The sequence below is a fragment of the Seriola aureovittata genome, chromosome 17 (genome assembly GCF_021018895.1).
Source record: "Seriola aureovittata isolate HTS-2021-v1 ecotype China chromosome 17, ASM2101889v1, whole genome shotgun sequence".
Classification (NCBI taxonomy): Eukaryota; Metazoa; Chordata; class Actinopteri; order Carangiformes; family Carangidae; genus Seriola; species Seriola aureovittata.
In genome coordinates, this window is record NC_079380.1 from 10,505,197 (window position 1) to 10,526,442 (window position 21,246).

General features: G+C 40.0%; 1 protein-coding gene across 1 annotated transcript; it reads left to right on the plus strand.

The window, feature by feature from the left end:
- The first annotated feature begins 1,031 nt into the window (after positions 1-1,031).
- On the plus strand, positions 1,032-21,133 carry cavin1a (caveolae associated protein 1a). Its single transcript, XM_056402183.1, has 2 exons — positions 1,032-1,876; positions 18,051-21,133. Exons 1-2 carry the CDS (start codon positions 1,370-1,372, stop codon positions 18,807-18,809), a joined length of 1,266 nt encoding a protein of 421 aa, XP_056258158.1. The 5' UTR covers positions 1,032-1,369; the 3' UTR covers positions 18,810-21,133.
- The last annotated feature ends 113 nt before the right edge of the window (positions 21,134-21,246 follow it).

Here is a 21,246-nt window from a genome sequence, read left to right on the forward strand (position 1 = left end):
CGCAAGATATCGTGATAACGTTTGCTCGGTGAGTGAACCTTGACTTACTCGTGGTGGCGTCAATGGAGAGTTCCCTCAAAGCCCCTCACTACAACCTTCACCGCTGAGAAGGTAAATGGAGGTAAGCTAAATGTTTTTCAAAAACGTAGTATTTATTGCAGAGCGGTTCGGACCGGTAAGGCAAAGTAACAAACTATGAAATTAATCACATTAACAATATCTCTCACTGTAATTATTTTTTTATTTACAATTTTTTGGTTCATAAGTGTGGCAGATAAAGATTATTCATGAAATTATTCATTGTCTGAATTCCTCTGAATGCCAATAAACGTTAGCTAGCTGGGGTTGATATTATTAAATGAATATAACGATAGAATTCAACTGAATTTTTGGTTTGCAATATAATATTGCAAATGACATTCAAATCACAGTAGTGTGTAGATGTTGTCCAAAATTCATTCACAATTTGGTGTGATTCATGGAGTTGTGCAATCCAGTCAATTTAACCAAAAATATGACAGTGATGAGAATTACTATAATGAATTACAGTAGTTTATTTTTGGTTGCATAATTTGGTATTTTGAAGGTTTTTGTGTAACAATCATCGTAAATACATTGTGATCAACTATCACCCCCATATATACCAATAGAATATAAATAAGTATAATATCAATATATGCAGCTCTTGCTGAGTGTTTTTGTTAAAAATAACAGCAGGCTGAAAGATGGATTATAATGAATTAGTAGCTAAAACTTCAGAATTGTACACAGAGAGCTCAGCTGTTACACACACTGTCCAATGTACTTTTTCCATGGAAAACTTTAATGCCTTTAAAAACTGATGTTTTTTGTGGGACTGGATCTTGCCTCCGGTGGCCCTCACCTCTCCCTGTTAGGGAGGAGTGTCATGTCACCATAGGAGGTGGAGTCTGGAGATATGCTGCTCTGTGCTTGGGGACAGAATGGGGTGGAGCCCCAGCGGCAGGGGAAGCCAGGGGTGGGGGAATGGGGGGGTTTGTAGGAAGGGAAAAGTTTGATGGGGTGGTTTCACAGGGAGCAGAGGCATTTGAGTCAGGGCACACATGCCTCAGCTGTGAGAGGCCCTACTCCCCTTGGCTGGCTGGCATCCCAGAGCAGAGGCAGAGAGACACAGAGAGGATAGAGTGTGAGAGACTGAGGGTGAAGAGAAAGTTAAAGTGTAAAGTAGTTTAGGAAGAGGCAAACAAGTGGTAGAGAAAGTTGTCCGAAAGAAAAGGAAAAAGGATCAGGGACTGAATTCTGTGCAGTGTAGCTCCTGTAGGTTGTTTTTCAGTCGTGTATTTTTATCTGTAGTGAGTGAGCAAGTGGTTTGTATTTGGAGCTGACAGCCATGGCGGATACAGGTGTCAAGAAGGAGCACAAAGCCCTAGCAGAGGTGCCTTATGATGATGAAGAGGTCGCTCTGGTAGGTGCTGCCACCGAGCCGGCAGTAGATGATGATGATGATGACCCTGCTGAGGAGGTGGACCTGGTGCTGGCTGCTGGCTCTGGAGGCAAGAGTGAAGCCCAGATGAACGGGGTCATGGTTCTGTCCCTGCTAGACAAGATTATCGGGGTGGTAGACCAGATCCAGCAGACCCAGAATGGTCTCGAGGCCCGGCAGGAGGCCATGGAGAAGTCAGTGTCGACCATCCAAGGGGAGCTGTCTAAGTTGTCCAAGAACCACATTGGCACTGCCAACACTGTCAACAAAATGCTGGACAAGGTACGCAAAGTCAGTGTCAACGTCAAGACGGTGCGCAGCAACCTGGAGAAGCAGGCGGGCCAGATCAAAAAGCTGGAGAGCAACGAGAACGAGCTGCTCAAGAGACGCAACTTCAAAGTCCTCATCTACCAGGTGATGGGGTGGGGGGTATATGAGCTTGTTCTTTTGTTATTTTCATCATGTAATAGAAAGAAATATTTGAGAATGTGTTGATCAGAAAATCATTTAAAAAAAATAACATGATTAATAGTTCACATGTGACTATTAATGTGAATACGCTAAAATGACATGTTGGCCCAGAAAAGGGGTGTGTTGCATTCCCCATATCACAAAGGAAAGTTGGGAGGAAGTGTGAAATGCACCTGAAAAGCTACAAATGTTTGACATCATCTCATCAGAGAGAGTTAGAGTCACACTGTGGCACAAGATCACCCTTGTTAGTGCAAATGAAAAGGGGCCCTGAAATAAACCCTACCTTCATGTAATTGAGCTGTATTGCATTATTCAGAGAGGTGTTTCTGTTGGGGGTGGGTAAAAATACTAGAAACGTATTGTCCTTATAAATGGCCATAAAGTACAATTAGCACCTCTATAAAACTGTTTCAACACAAACTGAACATTAAAACTGCCATGGAGGTAGGATTTATGGCAGGACTGCTGGATTAGACTGCACCAGTATTCACTAGGTGTTCCTAATAAACTGCCAGCTGATTGCATGGTTTAACTTCTGTGGTTTCCATGACATAAATTTCAGAATCACTTTTTCCTTAAACGTACACAAGGCTGTAATATTTACGAAGTATCAGACACTGCACTCCTCTGTTTAGAAGCTGTTGTACAATTTGTGACCATGCTCAGTGAGAGGCGGGCTCCTCCTCTCTCTCCAGTGAAGGGAATACCAGTAGCTTCCAATGGAAAAATAAGGCAGGTAGTGACCTCTCCCACTCCACAGGACTTCATGATTACCCAACGAAACTATATAAAGACTAGTGGGTGTAAATAAAAATATAAGCCCTATAAACACTGGCATGAGGAGCCACTTGAGACAAAACCAACACCCAGCCTCTGAGTGCTCAGAGGACAGAAAGTTGGCAGGCTGCAGTAAGATGAAGATGTAGTTTTTATTATGAAGATTTCTCAGAAGTGGGATTCACAAGTGTTCATATTAGGGCATGGTCAGTTTTCTTAGGGAGCATGGTTGCTTCTCCTTCAGAACTACCGTTGTGCATTTGAGACTTGTTGAGCAACTCTTTTTTTAGCAGGACGTGCTGTCATGTCTGGCTGGTGACCCTGCAGCTTGCAGCTTACAGCATGCACAGCAGCAGCTTTTCATCTGGAATTTGTCATTACACCACAAATCACACGGCCGCATGAGAAACTGTAAGTGGTAGTCACCTCATGCACACCACTTCAAAGCTGGTACAGAGAGAAGACTGTCTTTAAAAAAACATTAGTAACAGTGAATTTGAGAGTTGTGGGCCTCTCGTGAGTGGAGCTTACTTCAGGATCTCCACTGGCAGGCACAGACTTTTTCACGTCCCCCTTCTGGGATGTCCACTGTGGGAGCATGTTACACTATCGGCATCTAGCAGAAATCCAATCATAGACACTAGGCCTTAATAAATTACTCTGCAAAGCAGGTGCCTCTTGCTGTTTGTGTCACTGTGTAGTCTACTAGCCTTTCCAATTGCAATTGCCAGTCAAGGATACTGTACATAAAAAGGGGTCGACAGTTTGCAAATGTGAAACTCATTTCAAGATCTTGCACTGTTTTATAGAGTTTGAAAATTTAATGTTTCTATTCTGAGTTTCTAGTTTGGCGTGTGCTTCGACAGACACAGCGCAAACCACTTCCTGTTGGTATTATAGCAAAAGTAATGCTCTTATCGCTTTCTAAACTTGGTGACTGTCACGTTAACAAAGCAGTTGTAAGAGCTGTAGCTTCCATGTTGCAGTAGCTGTTTTGGGCTCCCACGGTCTATTAACTGCCAAAGGATGGCTGCACCGTGTCTGGTTTATCTGACTGACCGACTGGCTGGTCAGATATTGGCAGCATTGCAAATCAACACTGGCTCTCAGTCAGGTTTCACCACTTTCCACTGTCTGTTTGTGTGTTAATGTATTAGGGTGGGATACATTTAGAATTAGAATTAATTGAAGGATGAGATCAGGGTCAGGCTTAGGCATGTAGAGGTTATGGTTAAGGTTACGGTAAACGTCCATGGAATTAATGTAAGGTAGTCCAGAGTCCTCACAAGTATAGTGATCCCAGCATGTGTGTGTAGGTGCGTGCGTGTGTGTGGCCATTCCTCACCAATATTGGCTTTCACCTACAGTGCCAATGTCAAGTGGGGCTAGAATTTGAGTAAGACAAGTGAAACATTTTCATAGCGTTACTTTTGCTGTGTTGGACCTCACACTCTGCTTTGTGAAGCTGATACTGACTCTTAACTGCAGGTGCTGTATTTTTCCCTCCTGTCATTCTGTCTGTGCACTCTGAGAATAGCCACATACTTCAGGATTTCTAGCCGGAAAGGCTTTGACAGTGATGCTTTATAATTAAACCTGCAATGATGGTGGCACGCAGGATCCCCGGCAACAGCAGGGTGTGGCAGTGAAGTCGTATCACCAGCGGTGGAGGAAGTATTCAGATTCTTGTACTTGTAACAGAGTATTTCTCCACTGTGCTGTTGCTACTTTTAGTTAAGTAAAAGTTCTCTATTCAAAATTTTACTAGCTGAAATATTAGCACATTAGTACAAAAAGTAAAAGTACTCATTATTCCAAATACCCCATTTCTGAATCATATTTAGCTATAACTTTTGATTTTGTCCACTGCATCACATATTTTGCAGATGGAAAAGATTAGGCTAATTTGAACAACTTGATGTACTATTGGGTAGCTTAATTCAATAATACAACATCATTTATTAGTTGATTATATTTTGTATCAATAAAATTAATCTTCAAAGTGACTAATGCTGTCAAATAAATGTAGTGAAGAGAAATCTACAATATTTGCCTCCAAAATTCCATGGAGTATAAAAGTATGAAGAAGCATAAAATAAGAATACTCAAATAAAATACAAAATAAATAATAATACACTCAAAATAAAATTTGACTTAATTACAGTAATTGAGTAAATGTACTTAGTTGCATTCCACCAGTACAAATCTGATGTGCATAAAAATATTCAGTCTATCTTTATACATTTGAGTAACACTGCAACAATGGTGTTCCTGTGGTTTCTCATGAGACTGAAATATGAACCAGTGTGGTACGTCTCTAATCCTGCGTCTTCATTCTAGTTAAAGGATTGCACTTACATTTTGGGCTGTGTGTTAGGTACAACTGTCGAACCTTTTCCCCTACTCCTGGTCGGTGTCTCTCTGGAGTTGTGAAGCTGGGCTTTTAGAATAACAAACCCCTGACTGAGAGTGCCCTGCAGCAGCTGAGGGTCTTCCTGCTGCACAAGGCGCAACCAGCCTGACATCAGAGCTCTGTGGAGTGCAAATGGCCAGTGATCTAGTCGAGCCCTGCTTTCACACCCTCCCTGCATGTTTCTTCCCCAGGCTTCAAGAGAAACTTAATCATTCTCATTGAGTCCAAGTTTATTTCCTTATTTCCTATTAGTCGCAAATTGCCATAGATTTAGTATTTTAGTCCAGCCTTGCAGGCCTAATTTCCTGTTGTAGTGTTTGCTAACAGCAAACTGTCAGGAAATAAACCTAGATGGAAGCTGTTAACAGCAATACAAGTCTGATGAAATGGTTTATAGATGATGTGGCCTTTATGATGCCTGATGATGGTAATATAATAATTGTGAATTTGTAAATGTCAGTCTGGGGGCTTTTCTGTTTCTGCAGCAGCTCCATTTTCCACTAATAAGGATGTTGTGCTTGTCTTTTTGAACAGATAAAAGTAACTAAAGATTATTTCCATGCTTCTGTGGATTATTTTCTTAATTAATCGATCAATTGGTAGGTCTATGAAATGTTAGCACAGCCCTGCATATGATGATCCATATGGTCTGCCCAGGAACCAGTAGGAGACTTGTATGGTAGAGGTGCCCCAACATTTCTTTCCACAAATATTACAAATGACAACAGCGTGTGCCTGTTTCTAGGCAGATGGCTTTAGTTCTATTATCATACCTAGAGAGAACCAGCTGATCAGGAATGAAGTAATTATTCCCTGGAAACCAATCATACTTGAAAACCAGTGCTGTCCCAGCAGTGAAGTCTACTAATGTACTACAATTCTCCAAAATCCAACTGGGACGATCAAGCTCACTCTGAAACCATGAAACCATTAACAAATTATCTAGTAAGATATGCTTCGGCTAAGAATCAGAATCAGAAAAACTTTATTCATCCTGGCAGGTGAATTGTTTTGTTACAATTGCTCAACACACGGTTAGGAAAGGAAGAGGAGGAAGTAAAAAGTGATGATGTTGAATTTACAGTAAGTAAATAGAAAAATATACAAATGCAAATGTATAAAAAGTATTATGCGAGGTAGAATCTCTGTATGGACAAAAGTGCAAACATGGAAACGTGCAAAGTCATTCAACAGGAATTTTACAGTACATTAACTAATGTGAAAAAGTAAACTGAATGAAAAGTGCAACATGGGTCAATGATAAATTAACAGTGGTTTAACAGCAACTAATGGAGATGTGCAGGAGTAAGTGAAAACGTAAGTTATCAGTGGCTGTAGATTGCGGAAGATGTAAAAACTGTTCAACTTCAGCAGAAAGCAGAAACTCTACATCTGGATGGCCACAGGAAGGAAGTAGTTTTTTTCTTTTTGAGTTAAAAAAAAAAGCTTCCAGCTTCTAAGAAGTGACAATTTGCTGCTTTTCCTCATCTTAAAATTCTTATTCAAGTGAATTGACTGTCTCTGGGTGGCGGCGCAGTAGTGCAGTGGTTAACACCGTCACCTCACCGGTTGGAGCCTCTCTGTGTGGAGTTTGCATGTTCTCCCTGTGCCTGCGTGGCTTCTCTCCGGGTACTCCAGACAAACCGAGACATTTGATTACATCATCTTAGGCATTGAGAAATAATGATCTGCGTTCTTCACTGTTTTCTGATGTATTATAGAGTTAATGACTGATTGAGATTATAATCTGCAGATTAATCGATTATGAAAATAATTGTAATCGCAGCCATAATTGATCTGTTGTTAATAAGTACTAACAACATAGTTCATGAAACACAAATACCAGTGTGAGTTCTCATTTCAGTTAATTAGTAATTAGTAAATAAGAGGAAATGTTTGCTTTAATTTAAACTGTGACTCAGCCATCAGAACTAGAGGTGTGTGTGCTTCATAATGCACATTATCTGTTTGATTATGTGAATTAATCCAAGTCTATGCAATGTGATAGTGTGTATCTATCGGAGTGTGAGGTGGTGCTGCTGTGTGTCTCGAATCAGGGTGTTTGGCTGCAGTTCAAGGACAGTGATAGCCTTGTGGTCAACTCTATTAGGGCGATGTAAGACTTCTCAGTTACAGTCTACTTATTCCATGCCAACTTCACAGACCTTCCAGTGCTCAGATCCCAGCCAACAAGCCTTGCCACCCCATCGGCCCAGCCCACTTTTCTTTAATAGCCTTTAACTCAGCTCAGACTATGTAATAACTCAATTCCACTTACTGCAGACACAATGATTCAGCCAAAAGCTTTTGGCCTCTTCAGCTCTCTGAATCTTTGTTTCAAGACTTAAATCACACCTCAGCCTCATCACAGGGTAGTCATGAAGCACTTAGCCAACCTCTTGCAGGCAAGAGTAAGCAACTGAGGAGGACCAAAAGCACTCAACTAGCAGCACCAAGTTAGTGTTGTGATTCATCCTGCTGGCATCTCTGTGCTTCTCCTGCCAACATGCCCACTTGTTCTCCTCCCCTCTTCTCAGTTCTTTCCCCTGTCACTCCCACTATCGATTTAGCCCCTTTTATACCCACTCAGAATTCGAATCCTGAACTAAGGGCACGGCTCATTCACTATTTGCTACCATAGAATATGTTGTCCTCTTCCTGTCTCTCCTCTCTGTCTTTCTCTCCTGCTCCGCTCCTCTCTTACCGGGCGAGTGGAAAGATATCTGGAAGGCTCCACATTTCACTATTGCATGTCAGCTACTATGTTGAGCCAGTACTGAGTTCCAGTGCTCAGTGGCATGTGAGCAACTGCATGTAAAAGGTTGTCCAGTAGTGCATGTAGGTTGCTTATACTATGGCACAAATGATAAAGAAAAATATTTCAAATATAAAGTATCTTCTATTATATATATAAAAAAAACTTTTGTTGGAATTAAAGATAGCCTATAATCCACTATTACTGTAAGCCAGCAATGATTTCTGAGGACCAGGGATCAGAGAAAACAGTAATGAGATAGAGTATGGCCTGTTACAACCATTTGGGAAATATGCTTATTCGCTTTCTTCAATCTTCTTATCTAGCTATCAACAAGAAAGCATATAAGTGTATTTCCCAAAATGTTGAACTATTCTTTTTAAAGTCAAAGTCCCCTGCTTGTCTCTTCCTCTCATCTCATTTGTTTTAGCAGCAATCAGCGACATCATGGCGCCAGAACTACGTTTCTTTTGGCGTGTCTGACTAAAGCTGTGTGTCGTAACGCTCTGATCCTCTCTCTCTCTCTCTCATAAACACAAGTGAGTTTTTGAAAAGATCAAAACCATTGTTCTTGCTTGAAAAACCATTTTGTCATTCATGTCACTTCTGCACCGGCCAGCAACCATTTCAAACAGTTAAGACTCAGTAAGGACTACAAGTTGGTGTGGCGTAACTGGACTATCCTCACATGCATTTCATTTGCTGTGTGCCATGCAGATCGAGTGTGCAAGACTGTGTCTGAAATATAGGAGGTGGATATGCTGATAGTGTTACTGTAGCCTATCCTGTGCTCTTGTCATTAGGATATAGAATGTGTACAGCAGAAAGAGGATCCCTGCCAATCCAACACGTGGACATACTGCACATGTATGTATATAATTATTGTCGGCTATTAATAGATACACACGTCTAGTACATGTGTTTGTTTCTTGGTTCTGCAGTGCTGGAGTGCTGTGAGTTAGCTGTGAGCTGTAGTATACCACAGCACTTACAATGTGCGATTTACATTGTGTTGCTGGGAAACCGTTGGACCTGTTGCAAAAACTGCCACTTTTCGATCTCATCATCATGTTATGTCATTCCTACCGGTTTTCCATCATAGTTCATACTTTGGGTGGTATGACTGTGAAACAGATATTAAATTCCATTTTATGTGGTATTAAAAAGGTCTTTAAAAGTCTTTAATTTAACTTGGCAAACCCTGTAGAAACCCTGCTAGTGTATCTAATTGACTTTGGTTTATTAGTTTGTGTTGCACGTTGTGTTGCACTTAATCACCAAAAAATAGCTTCCAGTCAGCAAATTTGCATGAGTACGTCTTGCAGTCCAGTTGTTTTGCTGTGACCTGTTTCTCAAGGTCCGCAAGAAGATACCTAAACATTTTGACCTATCAAAATAACTGATTTTATCTTCCCTGATGCCTGATCTCAGGCCGCAGCTGCCTTCCCATCTCACTGAACATCCCCATCCCACAGTAGCAGACAGGATTTACCAGCTGGGACACCGATCAGGTCACCCCTCGATCTGAACAGTTGTAGTTGTCATCCAGCTTCTTGGCTGGCAAACAGAAATGTGTCCTAATACCACATCACTACTCCGTGTAGGCGGCTGATACCCTCCGTGCTGTTTATTCCAAGATTTGTAGGCATACCCGTCATCTACGAGGCCATTGCCAAAATTAAAAGTTGGCTAAATTATCTGAGTCAGTATATTAAAAGAAACCACTATGTTGCTTTTGATTATAAATACACCAGCAGCAATGCAATGGAATGGTGTAGTGTCCTGTTTCATTGAGTGGGTTTGGATTTAGAAATCACAAGCACCAATTGATTGATTAATTGTGTTATGTGTATGTTTGTGTGGATATATTTCCAAATGAGACAGGTGTGTGTTCATGTAGTCTCAGTTGCAGGGGTGCGTACTGTATGTTGAATGCTACGGGTGAACTAAACGTTTTATTTTTTATTTTTTTTAATTGAAGAAGATTTGTCAAGGATAGCTGTTCACAGCTCAGTCTTTGGACAACAGACAGATTGAACACCAGTACTAGAGGTGGATATCTTTTCTGCCAATAAAACTGTTGCCTGCATATCCAGGTACCACTGGGAATGTCTTTTAAAGCATTTGTTTATTTTATCTGTTCATTTATTATTAGTAACTGTTATTCCTGTAACCTAACACATTGCGTGTGAAGGTAAAGTCTGGTCTGTGCAAACCTTGAGTCTGAAGTACTACAGTCAGGTTACCCTGGTGGCATATTTACCCCAGCTGTGACGATGTGTGACTGATATTGTTTTCACCTTGTGAGTCTGTGTGTGTGTGTGTGTGTGTGTGTGTGTGTGTGTGTGTGTGTGTGTGTGTGTGTGTGTGTGTGTGTGTGTGTGTGTGTGTGTGTGTGTGTGTGTGCGTGCGTCATCATGTGGTCCTGTAGACACCTACTGTAGCGGAAACTATCACAGAGGTGGCTTTGAGTCCTTTGTCAGGTGTTTATATGTCTGTCTGTCTGTGGACAGATTTTGTCAACGCAAGAGTCTCACAACCGTGCAAGTTACAATCACGAAACTTTACAGGTGTGTAGTTGAGATCGAAATGAAGGCTGAGTTTGAAGATGGGTGTGGTCCGACCTTTAAGTACCGAATACTGATGTAATAATGTAGTAATGATGTAGTAATGGCTGCTGAGTACTCAAGGGTTGCAACGACAACATGTTGACGGGCATCGCAGCTGGTGTGATCCCATCGCAAGATGGTCTCTAGTTCCCACTGCTGCTGTGGCGGTTTGCTGTTATTGTCACTGGTATGTGAGTTATAGGCTGTCAGAGAGAGGCGTGCCGCCCTGTGGGTTTTGGGTACCCTTGGGATTAGATTTTGCATGCACATGGATGTTTAGGATGATTAATCTATAAATAATACAAATAGTACTTAAATGATGTTATCAGTGCAAGAGGCAAACTTTGAAGGTCAAATATCTGACTATATTTCAAAATTCTAATAATAATAATATTCTCATTTTATTCCTATATAGGTCTACTTAGGGTTTCTTTTATAGTATTCAGTTTTGTTTAAGGTATAATACACATTTTCTCATGGAAGGAAATAATGTATTCAAGGCTTTTCAGCAGTTCAGTATTTGATTGATTCCACAACAGATTTGTTAAATTAAAAAGGAGTTTTTTTTAACCAAGGCTGATGTGTTACGGTAGATTAGAAATAGCTGAACACCAGGTCAACAAAGACAGAAAAAAAGCTCTGTACAACCTGTCAGTTTTTCCATCTAAAATGGCCCTGCCACATTATTGAGTCTCACACAAACAATAGCTCAATTCAGAACCAAGCAAAGCACTGCGGGTGATTGGCTGGATGCCTTCCTTCCAGGTGTTATTTGGGAGGAGTAATTGGTCATTAATCATTATATTGGCCTAATGTAATTCAGTAGTTTCCTTAAGCTGAGCCCAGTACTATATTCACGTTGGCAAGTTTTTCATGCTCTCATTTGATCCACACATCAGCAGAGTGGTTTTCTATGTTCTGCACTGAAAATAATCATATAATAATAATAATAATAATAATCATAATGATTTTTTTTCAAATCTTCATGCTCAGAGCACTAGGCCTTAACTAGTGTCAATCTTTCAAGTACATAAATGAAAGATTTGAGAGTTTGATTTGGCTGAAACTTACTGTACCGCTTCAGTGTGGCTTCATATGAATGGCACCATTAGAAAGACAGGGACAGTTATATAATATATTCCAGCACTGTGGCTGCCAGTTCACACAGAGACGTAATTGGAAAAGTAAATTTTCTGCCTTTGCATGGGACTGACCCTGGGATTCCAGTGGTTTCAGAGTCATGGATGTGGCAAGGCTGAGCTGTGGAAAAGGGCTTCCCCCTTCAGGTTTCTGTGTGTGAAATCACAAATCACCGTAACAGAAAACCCAAAGAACTCCCTTCCTGTGGTGTGCACTAAACATGACGTCGCCATGGTGGCTATGGGGTGTATACAGAGGCCCTCTCTTTGAATGAATCTATCCATAGACAGTGCAGGATTGGTAGTTAATATTTCCATTACCCACACATTCTGCCACCAGAGTAGGTTGTTCTAAAAGGGATAAGAGCGCGTCATGAAACAGAGTTTGCATTGTGTAAAACCCCAATATGCTTGAGGTAGTGGGCAGCTGGTGCAGTCCTCTGTGAATTGTTTGAGCCTGATGAATGCGAGTGTGGGAGGCATCAATATTAATAACCAGAGCACATTAGCGTACTTATTTTAGCCCCCGACCACTCTTTAAGGATCAAAGCATCACGATTCTGGCCCACACAAGGCTCTTACACGCGAACCTCCACCTCTGCTTCATGTCAATCTCTCGTTTGGCCTTCTCCCACCCTGGACAGGCTCATGGGTCAGTGATATCACTCATTGTGAAAGCTAAGTGCACAGCTGCAAGGGCTGGACAGGATCAGACAGCTGCTCCTGTGATTCACCAGAGAGGCCTTTCATCACGCTACCTCAAAAGGAGTGGTGTGTGACTGGTCTGCATGCATGTTGGGATCGTGAATGTTATTGTGCATGGATTTGTTATCTAAACAATAATCAATCTTGCTACATTTCCTAATTGCTGGCAACATCAGTTTTGAATAAGCAGTAATGTTTGGAATAGTCTTCTGGTTATTATAAATACAAAAAAGGAAAGTAATGTTATCTAAAAGAAAACTTCTAAATGTTTGCAATCTCATCAAAAACATTATGCAATAAGATCACCATTGTAATAAATAGTTAATATTTATTTAACATAATATTAATATTTAACACACTTATGTAATATTTACACCAAATATATTTTATAATAATATTCATTTTTTAAATCTAATACATTATAACATTCATATATAGCATGTGTTTTTAGTTTGAACTGTATTAGGTGAACTGAATTTTATTTTAATGCACTAATAATTATCCATATTTATTTTCATGATTGCACATACAACAAAGTGTGACCCACACAACTGGCTTAAAATCAATAGTGATGAAAAAACATCCAGAGCAGAAAACATGGTCATTTTTGTGCACGTAAGAACCAATAGCTGTGATCACTCTGGATTATGATATTTAACTGAGCAAGAATATTGGAACAGGTGGATTAGTGAAGGCCTTGTAACAGCAGCTATACAGACGGAGAAAGATAAATGCCAGTGGCTCTAGTCAAAGCTGCTGTGCTCTCTATATAGTGCTGGTAGAGAACACTGTTTGCTCTGTTGTCCATGGTAACAGTCAGTGAGTTAAATTACCCCCTGGGCCCTTGTATGAGTCAGGGAGAGAACATTTTGCCGCTGTTAATATTTAGACAGTGAAAAAGCATTGCTGTTGTTACATGAAGGCTTTGAATTCAAGGTATTTAAGGATAGTTTTTCACTATAAATATAGTAATAGTCAATTGTCTTCTTGTCCTGTTGCTTTTCCTCCATACATTGTAATCATAGCTGTTGACTAGAGTCTTTTAGCTCAGTCTGCTGGGACTTTTTTTTATTGTGTCTCCTGTGTTGTGTGTCCTTCTGAAAGACAGCTCAGACAGTTGTTGGCTTGTCTGAGCAAATAAGAGAGAGAGAGTTCCCAAAAATTTAAGCCCACTTTTCCATGAGGTATGATTCACACTACTTGGAGGAAAGAAACATCAGCAACAGACCTCCTTCTCACTGAGGAGAGCATACATACCCTCAGTTACCTTTCCCCCAGCATCTGTCAGTAAACACACACACACACACACACACACACACACACACACACACACACACACACACAAACACACAAAGTTCTGACTTTTCCACTGCGGGTAGGTGGGCGGAGAGAGGAAGGTAACACAGGGACACTAATGGACTTACCGTCTCCTTCCTCAAGCTTCTCTTGGTTTGTAATCATGCAGTAAAACCCAAACAAGGTTTGCTGATATAATCACCATTTCCACAGATACAGTGGACTGAGTCAGATTTTAAGAATGTAAACAACAAAATGTTCCAACGAGCAATGTTGCATTCTTTGATTATAGGTTCCCATGAATCATGAAAGCCTAATAAAAGATTGAAACATTTTGAAAATGTTCATAAAAATGATACATTTCAGTCACTGCACAGCTCACTGCACATATTGGCATCAGTGTATGTTGGCATTACAAGAAATTGCAGTAGAGAAATGCCAAACAAGGTTTGAGGTCATTTAGAAGCAGTTTTCACCATTATATCAATATTGATATTGATATTGATATTGATATTGGCTTCAAATTATTTATCGAACATTATTTACTTTACATCCTTACTCCATTACTTTACATTACAATGAATGATCATGCACTGATGTAACAGCTGCTTTTACAATACATGACTGGAGCGCAAGGTTGCAGTTTGACACATTCGTGAGTGAAAGACATGGAATAATGTTAGGATTTGACCAAAATCTTGTGTAACCATACTAATCCACCAAAAAAATCAAGTCATTAGAAAACTCCTTGAGTACATATGGAAATCCTTCACCATATGTACTGTGCTTCGATTTCCATTAAGGTATAAGTTATAAGTATTTGCCTGTTACCAGAAAAACATGATCTTGCTTACATAGCTTTAGTGAGACACAGTATGAAATTGACATGATCCTTGTCCATGTCGTAATGTTTAACCTGTTTTGTATGACTTCACTGCTGTTTTTCCATTGGCTGTGGAACCTTCCTGCTCAGAGATCAGAGCTGCTACTTCTTATGAAAGTTGTTCACAGTTTGGCTTCATGGAAAAAACTGTCTGTGTCTCTGTGTGTGAGGGTGGCCGTACACGTGTTAGCATGAATACTCACACTCATGCATTTGTACATGTGTATTTTTACGTATTTACGTAGGTTGTCTTTCCTAAGGCTTACTTTCTACGGGAACACAAGAGATGCACTTGTATAAATATAAATATAGAGATATATTTTTAAAACGAAACCTTAGCATACTGGCTTTCAGTTTTAGCCCAGCAGCCAAATTTACCCCACAGCAGCAAACATGTTTTGCCAGGAATGTATGAAGTCAATTCTTACACAGCTATTCACAGTGTTTTTATGTACTTAATGTCTCTGTGAGTACATGTTTACTGTGCTTAGGTTTATCTTTAAAACCCATCATCAAGTTCTAGTAAAATATCTGGTCACTCTTCAGGGCTTTGTGTGTTCGTCCTATTCAGTGTGTTTCTTATGATATTACAATGCTCTGATGAAACCTGTGGAAAAACGTCACAGTGGGGTTACGTGCTCATGGATTGAAAAATATCTCTCATTAATGTTATTATTACAGATCGGCCTCACTTTCCTCGGTGTGAGTGTCTGCAAAGCAGGTGCAGTGTTTAATTTAAGTTTAATTGTAACAGGCTCACATCAACTGAAAACCTCATGTTGGTATATTGTTGTAGAGATGTCAGCTGTTTATCCAGCTAAACTTCGCTGCCCACCAGAGACAACATGAGGAGGTGGTTGCCATGGTGAGGGAGCGTTGTGTTTATCTGTTGCCGTGCAGGAGGGGAGGGGAGGGTGTTGTGCGGCGATGGTGGGGTGGGTCAGTAAGGCTGAATGCTGCAGTGGCTGGTTGCCAGAGAACGGTAGATGGAATCCAGAGAGAGGGAAAGGCCAGCCCAAAATAAACCTATACTGAGCGTGTCAGACAGGCCCACACCATACGCAGCACCAGTTAAGGAGGCAGGGTCCTTTTTATTTTTTTGATAGGATTATATGACAATATTTGAACTGGCCAGGGAGATGTGCCGCTCATGTGATCTGACAGGTGTCTGTCTTTCATGAATTTCCCATAGGGGATAAATAAAGTATCTATCTATCTATCTATCTATCTATCTATCTATCTATCTATCTATCTATCTATCTATCTATCTTCACAAGTCAGTTATCAGGATTAAAATCTTTTTTTCATAAAAACTGCAAGTTACTATTGATTTTACATTACAAAACACACCCTTGCAAGTTTTTTTATTACAGTCTAATTTTTTTTCAGTCTCATTTTTCCTGAAAACATGGATATTGTCATTGACAAACCAAGACTGTCTCTATCGTTTATGTTACAGAAGATATAGTCATAATAGGTGAAATTACATTGGAAACTATTTTTAAATTAATTGAGGACATCTATATTTTCTTTAAATTTGTAGTTTTATACGTTTTGGTATTCAGACTTACACAGACTACCGCTATGTGTTAGCTCTTGTTTCCTGTGTGCTACACTGTCTATGAGTAATGTGTGTCTAATCTGTCCCCACTGTCCTGCATGTTAAAATACGTTGGGATGTGCTATTTCAGGGACCATGTTTTCATGTATCATTAAAATGCGATACATGTAGGCTATAGGGGATATAGTCCAGATGAGGGTAGGCGAGGGGCAGGCTGGGGAAAAAAAAAAAAAAAGAAATACAGCCTATGGAAGTAGAACCAGAAGAAGCGATTAAATTTTAAAGTAACAGCTAGGCGGGGGGAAGGAAGAGTGGTTACACTTCAAATGAGATCAGATGATGAAGATCCTCCCTTGCATCAGGGCTGATGCATTAATTTAAGCCGTTGACATGGAGATGGTGATTAATTTGACAGGTTATTGCTGCCTTTATCTTAATCTGTTTGTTTTTAAATGGTTCTCAATGAATAGGTGTTGAGACAAACAGACATCTGCTATGCCCGTGTTCTGTAGGGGAATCAGTGTGTGTGAGGCAACAGGCTCACAGTAACCACATTCTTTGACCTCATCTCTCCAGCAGAGAGCAGAGATCAATAGCATTAATTAGTAACCACCATGGTAATTTAACCTCATATTTCTATTAAAATATTTATGGTTGACAGTGTACAAAGAGTGTATCTACATAGTCAGTGAAGATGGTTTTGGTACAAGGATGAAATCCAAAGAGAAGTCGTGAGATGTGTCACTGAGGTGCAGCAGGGTGGGACCACTAATCCCTCCAGGGGGTCACAGATATCCTGTTAGGACGATCACATTCTTTACGTAGTACTGCTTCTCCGTGTGTGAATATCTGGTACCTAATTGACAGTGTCCTGCCAAACAACACAGAAATATGGTTGCTAGAGTGATTGGCAGCTGTCAGCATTACAGCAGTATAGTTTGTTGCTTGAACAAGTGATGTTATGTAGTACATACATGAAAATGTCATGGATAACCTTGTAATAACTCTGTGTACATTATTGAATTGTATATTTTTTTGCCCTAGTCGTAAAGTAAAAGACTGGGAAGGAATGCAAATGTTAATTTAGGCCAGCTTTTCTGTATTGCTGTATGTAGAACACACAGTCTGTCACTACTTCCGGGTTTATACATATAGATACTGTTGACCAGGTGTGAAACTGCTTTATTGCTGAACTAACCACAAAGTCTTTCCTGTAAAATGAAAGCAGCATTAGAATTATAGAGCATGTGTAAGCTTTAGAGAATATATGTTTTATCCAAACATTTTTATCTGTAAAGTCTTATTTGTTTACTGTTAGAGACATGCGAAAATAAAGGCCTTTAAGTCACAACAAAGAATGTGTGTGAATTTACGATTTTATAGAAAAAATGATAGCACAGTATCAGGAAATCAGGCTGTGGTTAGATGTCAATGCCTGTTGGCTTTACTTTCAATATGACTGTAGAGCTGCAGATAGTATAGGTTTTCATTGTTTTCTCTGTAGTTTTATTATCATTCAGGATGTGTGTCATACAATACATGTCAGCACAAGTTCTTAAATTTCTAAGACTTGGAAGTGTAAAATAACTGGATGTAGCCTTGTTGGTGCATGATTTTTGGGATATGACTAAGACCACTAGATGGCACTCTACACTAGCTACAGGCACTGAACTGTTGTATGCACCAGCTGTGCAGATGACAAATCTCTGAAGTATCATGCTCATATTTTCAATTTCATTTCTCACCCAAAGGCTGTTAACTCTCAGGCTGATAATTTTCACATGACATATTAAATGAAATGCTATGATTTACATTAATCATAGAATACAATCTGTGTAGCACCACGTCTGCTAATTTTGTAGTAAATGTCATAGTGAAAATGTTATTCATTTCACAAATTGTGGTTCCTTGATATAATGAGGCTGAGGCTAAACAGTCTTCTGTTTTTCTTTTCTCATTCTATTTTGCTCCCTCAGGATCATGTGAAGGCACCAAAGGCATCCAAAGCCGAGACAGTAGCTGAAGGTAAAGCAGTGGAAGGCCTCGAGCAGATACCTGAGGAGGGACAAGAGGGACTCCAAGCTAATCTCAATTCAGATGAGGAGGTAGAAATTGAGGAGATTATTGAAGAGTCTCGTACCAAACGCCTCCAACGCAGCACTAAGCAGCAAGTGGACAACATAAAGAAAGCTTTCTCCAAAGAGAAGATGGAGAAGACCAAAATAAAGACCAGGGAGAACTTGGAGAAAACCAAGCAGAGAACCCGCGAGAACCTGGAGAAGACAAGACAAAGAACCCGTGACAATCTGGAGAAAACTAAGCACAGCCTGGAGAAGAAGATTGGCAAGCTTGGGACCCGCATGACCCCCAACCAGGAGCGCAGGGCGAAGATGAAGAGCTCCAAAGATAAGATGAAAAAGTCCCTAACCCCTGACCACACAGTCTATGCTCGCTCCAAGTCCACTGTGTACCGTGTGCCCCCCTTCACCTTCCATGTTAAGAAGATCAGAGAAGGGGAGGAAGAGATGATGCAGAACACAGAGATGGTGGAGGTGACCGAGGCCGAGGGCCATCCAGGGGGAGAGGAGAACGGGCTTGATGTGCATGTGGAGGTGGAGGAAGGGGAGCTGGTGAGTGTAGACAGCCCAGAGATGGCGGCTCTGTTGGAGGTGACTGAGGACACTCAGCTGGTCATGGTGGAGCCAGACCACCTAAAGAAGGCCCAAAGCGAGTAGAGCGTCCAAGCTCCGCAGAGAGAGATGAAAGGATGAAGAAGGGAACGAAGTCTTGACGAATAAGTCAAATCACAAGGACACAATATTAGTCGTAGGGACTTTCTAGATGTGATCACAATCTATGACATCTTCTTTGTTTTCTGTTCTCTTTTTATTATACCCAATAGGGATGACTTTCATATTTGCTCCTCTTTAGCATACAAATAAGAAAAACAAAATAAAAACAAAGCTAGCTTTTGAAACATGCTGCAGGCTGACTGGTTATCCTAGACTTGTATGTTTAGGATATTTGCTGTTTGTTGTTGGTTTGATAAATTGAGTGGGAAAAGGTATAAATAGTCTTTGCTATTGAAATGTACTGTATAATATAATATTTACCATGTATGATATGCATATTAATTGGTATGGTAACAGGAAGTTGTTGGCAAGATTTATGTTCCATTGGTTGATGGTTTTAGTGATGTAATGTGCACATGTGAAACCAAAAAAAATTGAACACAAAGGCAAGGATTAGGCCAAAGAAATAAGAAATAAAGATGGAGGAGGCAGGAGGAGAGGGAACGGACTTGATCCTTAATATGCACAGTGCCTTAGGGCATTGCTAATTTACTGCCAGTCACTCAGGCATTGTGTCAAATGTTACAACGCAATCATTTTCAATGTAAATTACAGATGTGAAGTACTGAAATAGAAGAGTGATGTCTGTTAAATTATATCTGGAATACTGAAACACTGAGAAAATTGTATCAAAATATTAAAACACTTACTGGTAACCCCTAAGTAAACGTCTAAAGTTCAGAAACTGTTATGAACTTGTGACAGTCATTGTAAAACCTTAAGTTTTATGTAAAACATAAAAAAAAGATTGTGGCAACTTATCATAAGGTATACTATATTATTTATGTAGGGAAATATCTCTTCATCCTGGTCACTCACATTTCAGCTATAATTTTATGAAATGCTATACATTTAGAATGTAACCTTTGCAGCAATGTGTCTTTACAATGCATGCTTGAAAACACTGTCTGATCATCATTTACTGTGATGTTTAAATTCACCATGTCATCTGGACATATTGTGCTCACCAAGTTTCACATAGCACACTGCTACACAGAGGAGAAGAAAAACAACTGTATCACCATGGTCACGGCTCACATTTGGACATCCCTATTAAATTTTCCCAAGGTAATTGCTGGCAGAAAAATGATGGTCTAAAGAGCAAGATGACAGCTTAATGACTGACTACGTAACACACGGAGATACAAATGTCATTCTAAATGCGGTTAGAGTGAGAGGCACACTGCCAGGTATTAATGAATGATCCACAAATGTTTTTACAGAGACCAGGTGCAATCTTGTGTACTTCCTCTGAATTATGAAAGGAATGTCCACTATGATAGAAGGCAAACTAGGTGACCATGAGTCCTTGAATGAGATTGTAGAGAAGATGGTGGTGGAGGATTAGAGGAAGCTGTGATAATTAAATTGTAATGATTCTCAACCTGATGTAAACAGACAATGGCGATGCTCAATTATTGCTACTTTTGATCATGTAAGGCAAGTGCACACGACTAGAGATGTAAAACAAAGTGACTGTACGGCTTTCATTTTCCAGTCTAGAGACTGTATATGACCTTGATGTGGTGTAGTCGTCCAGAAGCCCACTGTGTAGCATCCAACACCATTAAAATAATCAATGGGCTAGGGAATGCAATTAAGGAGAGTGCTCCCTCTGAGCACTGAGCAGGGTAGAGAACAGGGAGGAGGACAGAGAGAAAGGGTGTGTATATGTGTGTATGTGTGTGTGAGTGAGTGTGTGATTGTGAAGAATATGTGCATACCATATACCCACAGTGATATTTTCATGAGGTTCAATTTTTTTCAGTATTAAGTGGAAATTTCATAAGGGCTCATATAAATCAATTGCAGGCCTGTGACATTATATAGGATGATCACGATAAATCTTTTTTGATAGATTTCTTTGGGCAAAAATATGTACATTATCTTGCACATTGAACATTGAAACACTTGTAAGATATGGATCCCACTACAAGAAATTGTGTTTTTGCCACCATGTATATTTTTGCCTTGTTTTAAGCTACTGGTTATTACAAAACTGAACCAGCCTGCAATAAGCGTGGCGTAGGTTATGCACAATTTATATAGAAACACTGTCATTTTGACAAGACAGACAATGTCACACATGATTACTGTAGGTAGGTGTTATTAATTAATACTCAAATAATGAAGCTTGCCTTTTCTGTTGTGTTTAAGGCCTCTTTTGCCTAACCACTTCAATATAAATAAAATCATACTGAATAATATATACTGCCTACTATTTTTATTTTATGAACCTTTTAAATACCTGATTACACTACTTGTTTGTCGTCTTATTTATTTTATTACATTTGTTCTCCAACAGAGAGAAGAGGCTTGG

Coding starts and splice junctions, on each gene's coding strand:
- cavin1a (XM_056402183.1), top strand. CDS start 1,370: ATGGCGGATACAGGTGTCAAGAAGGAGCACAAAGCCCTAGCAGAGGTG. Junction 1,877..18,050: donor TCAAAGTCCTCATCTACCAG/GTGATGGGGTGG, acceptor TTGCTCCCTCAG/GATCATGTGAAGGCACCAAA.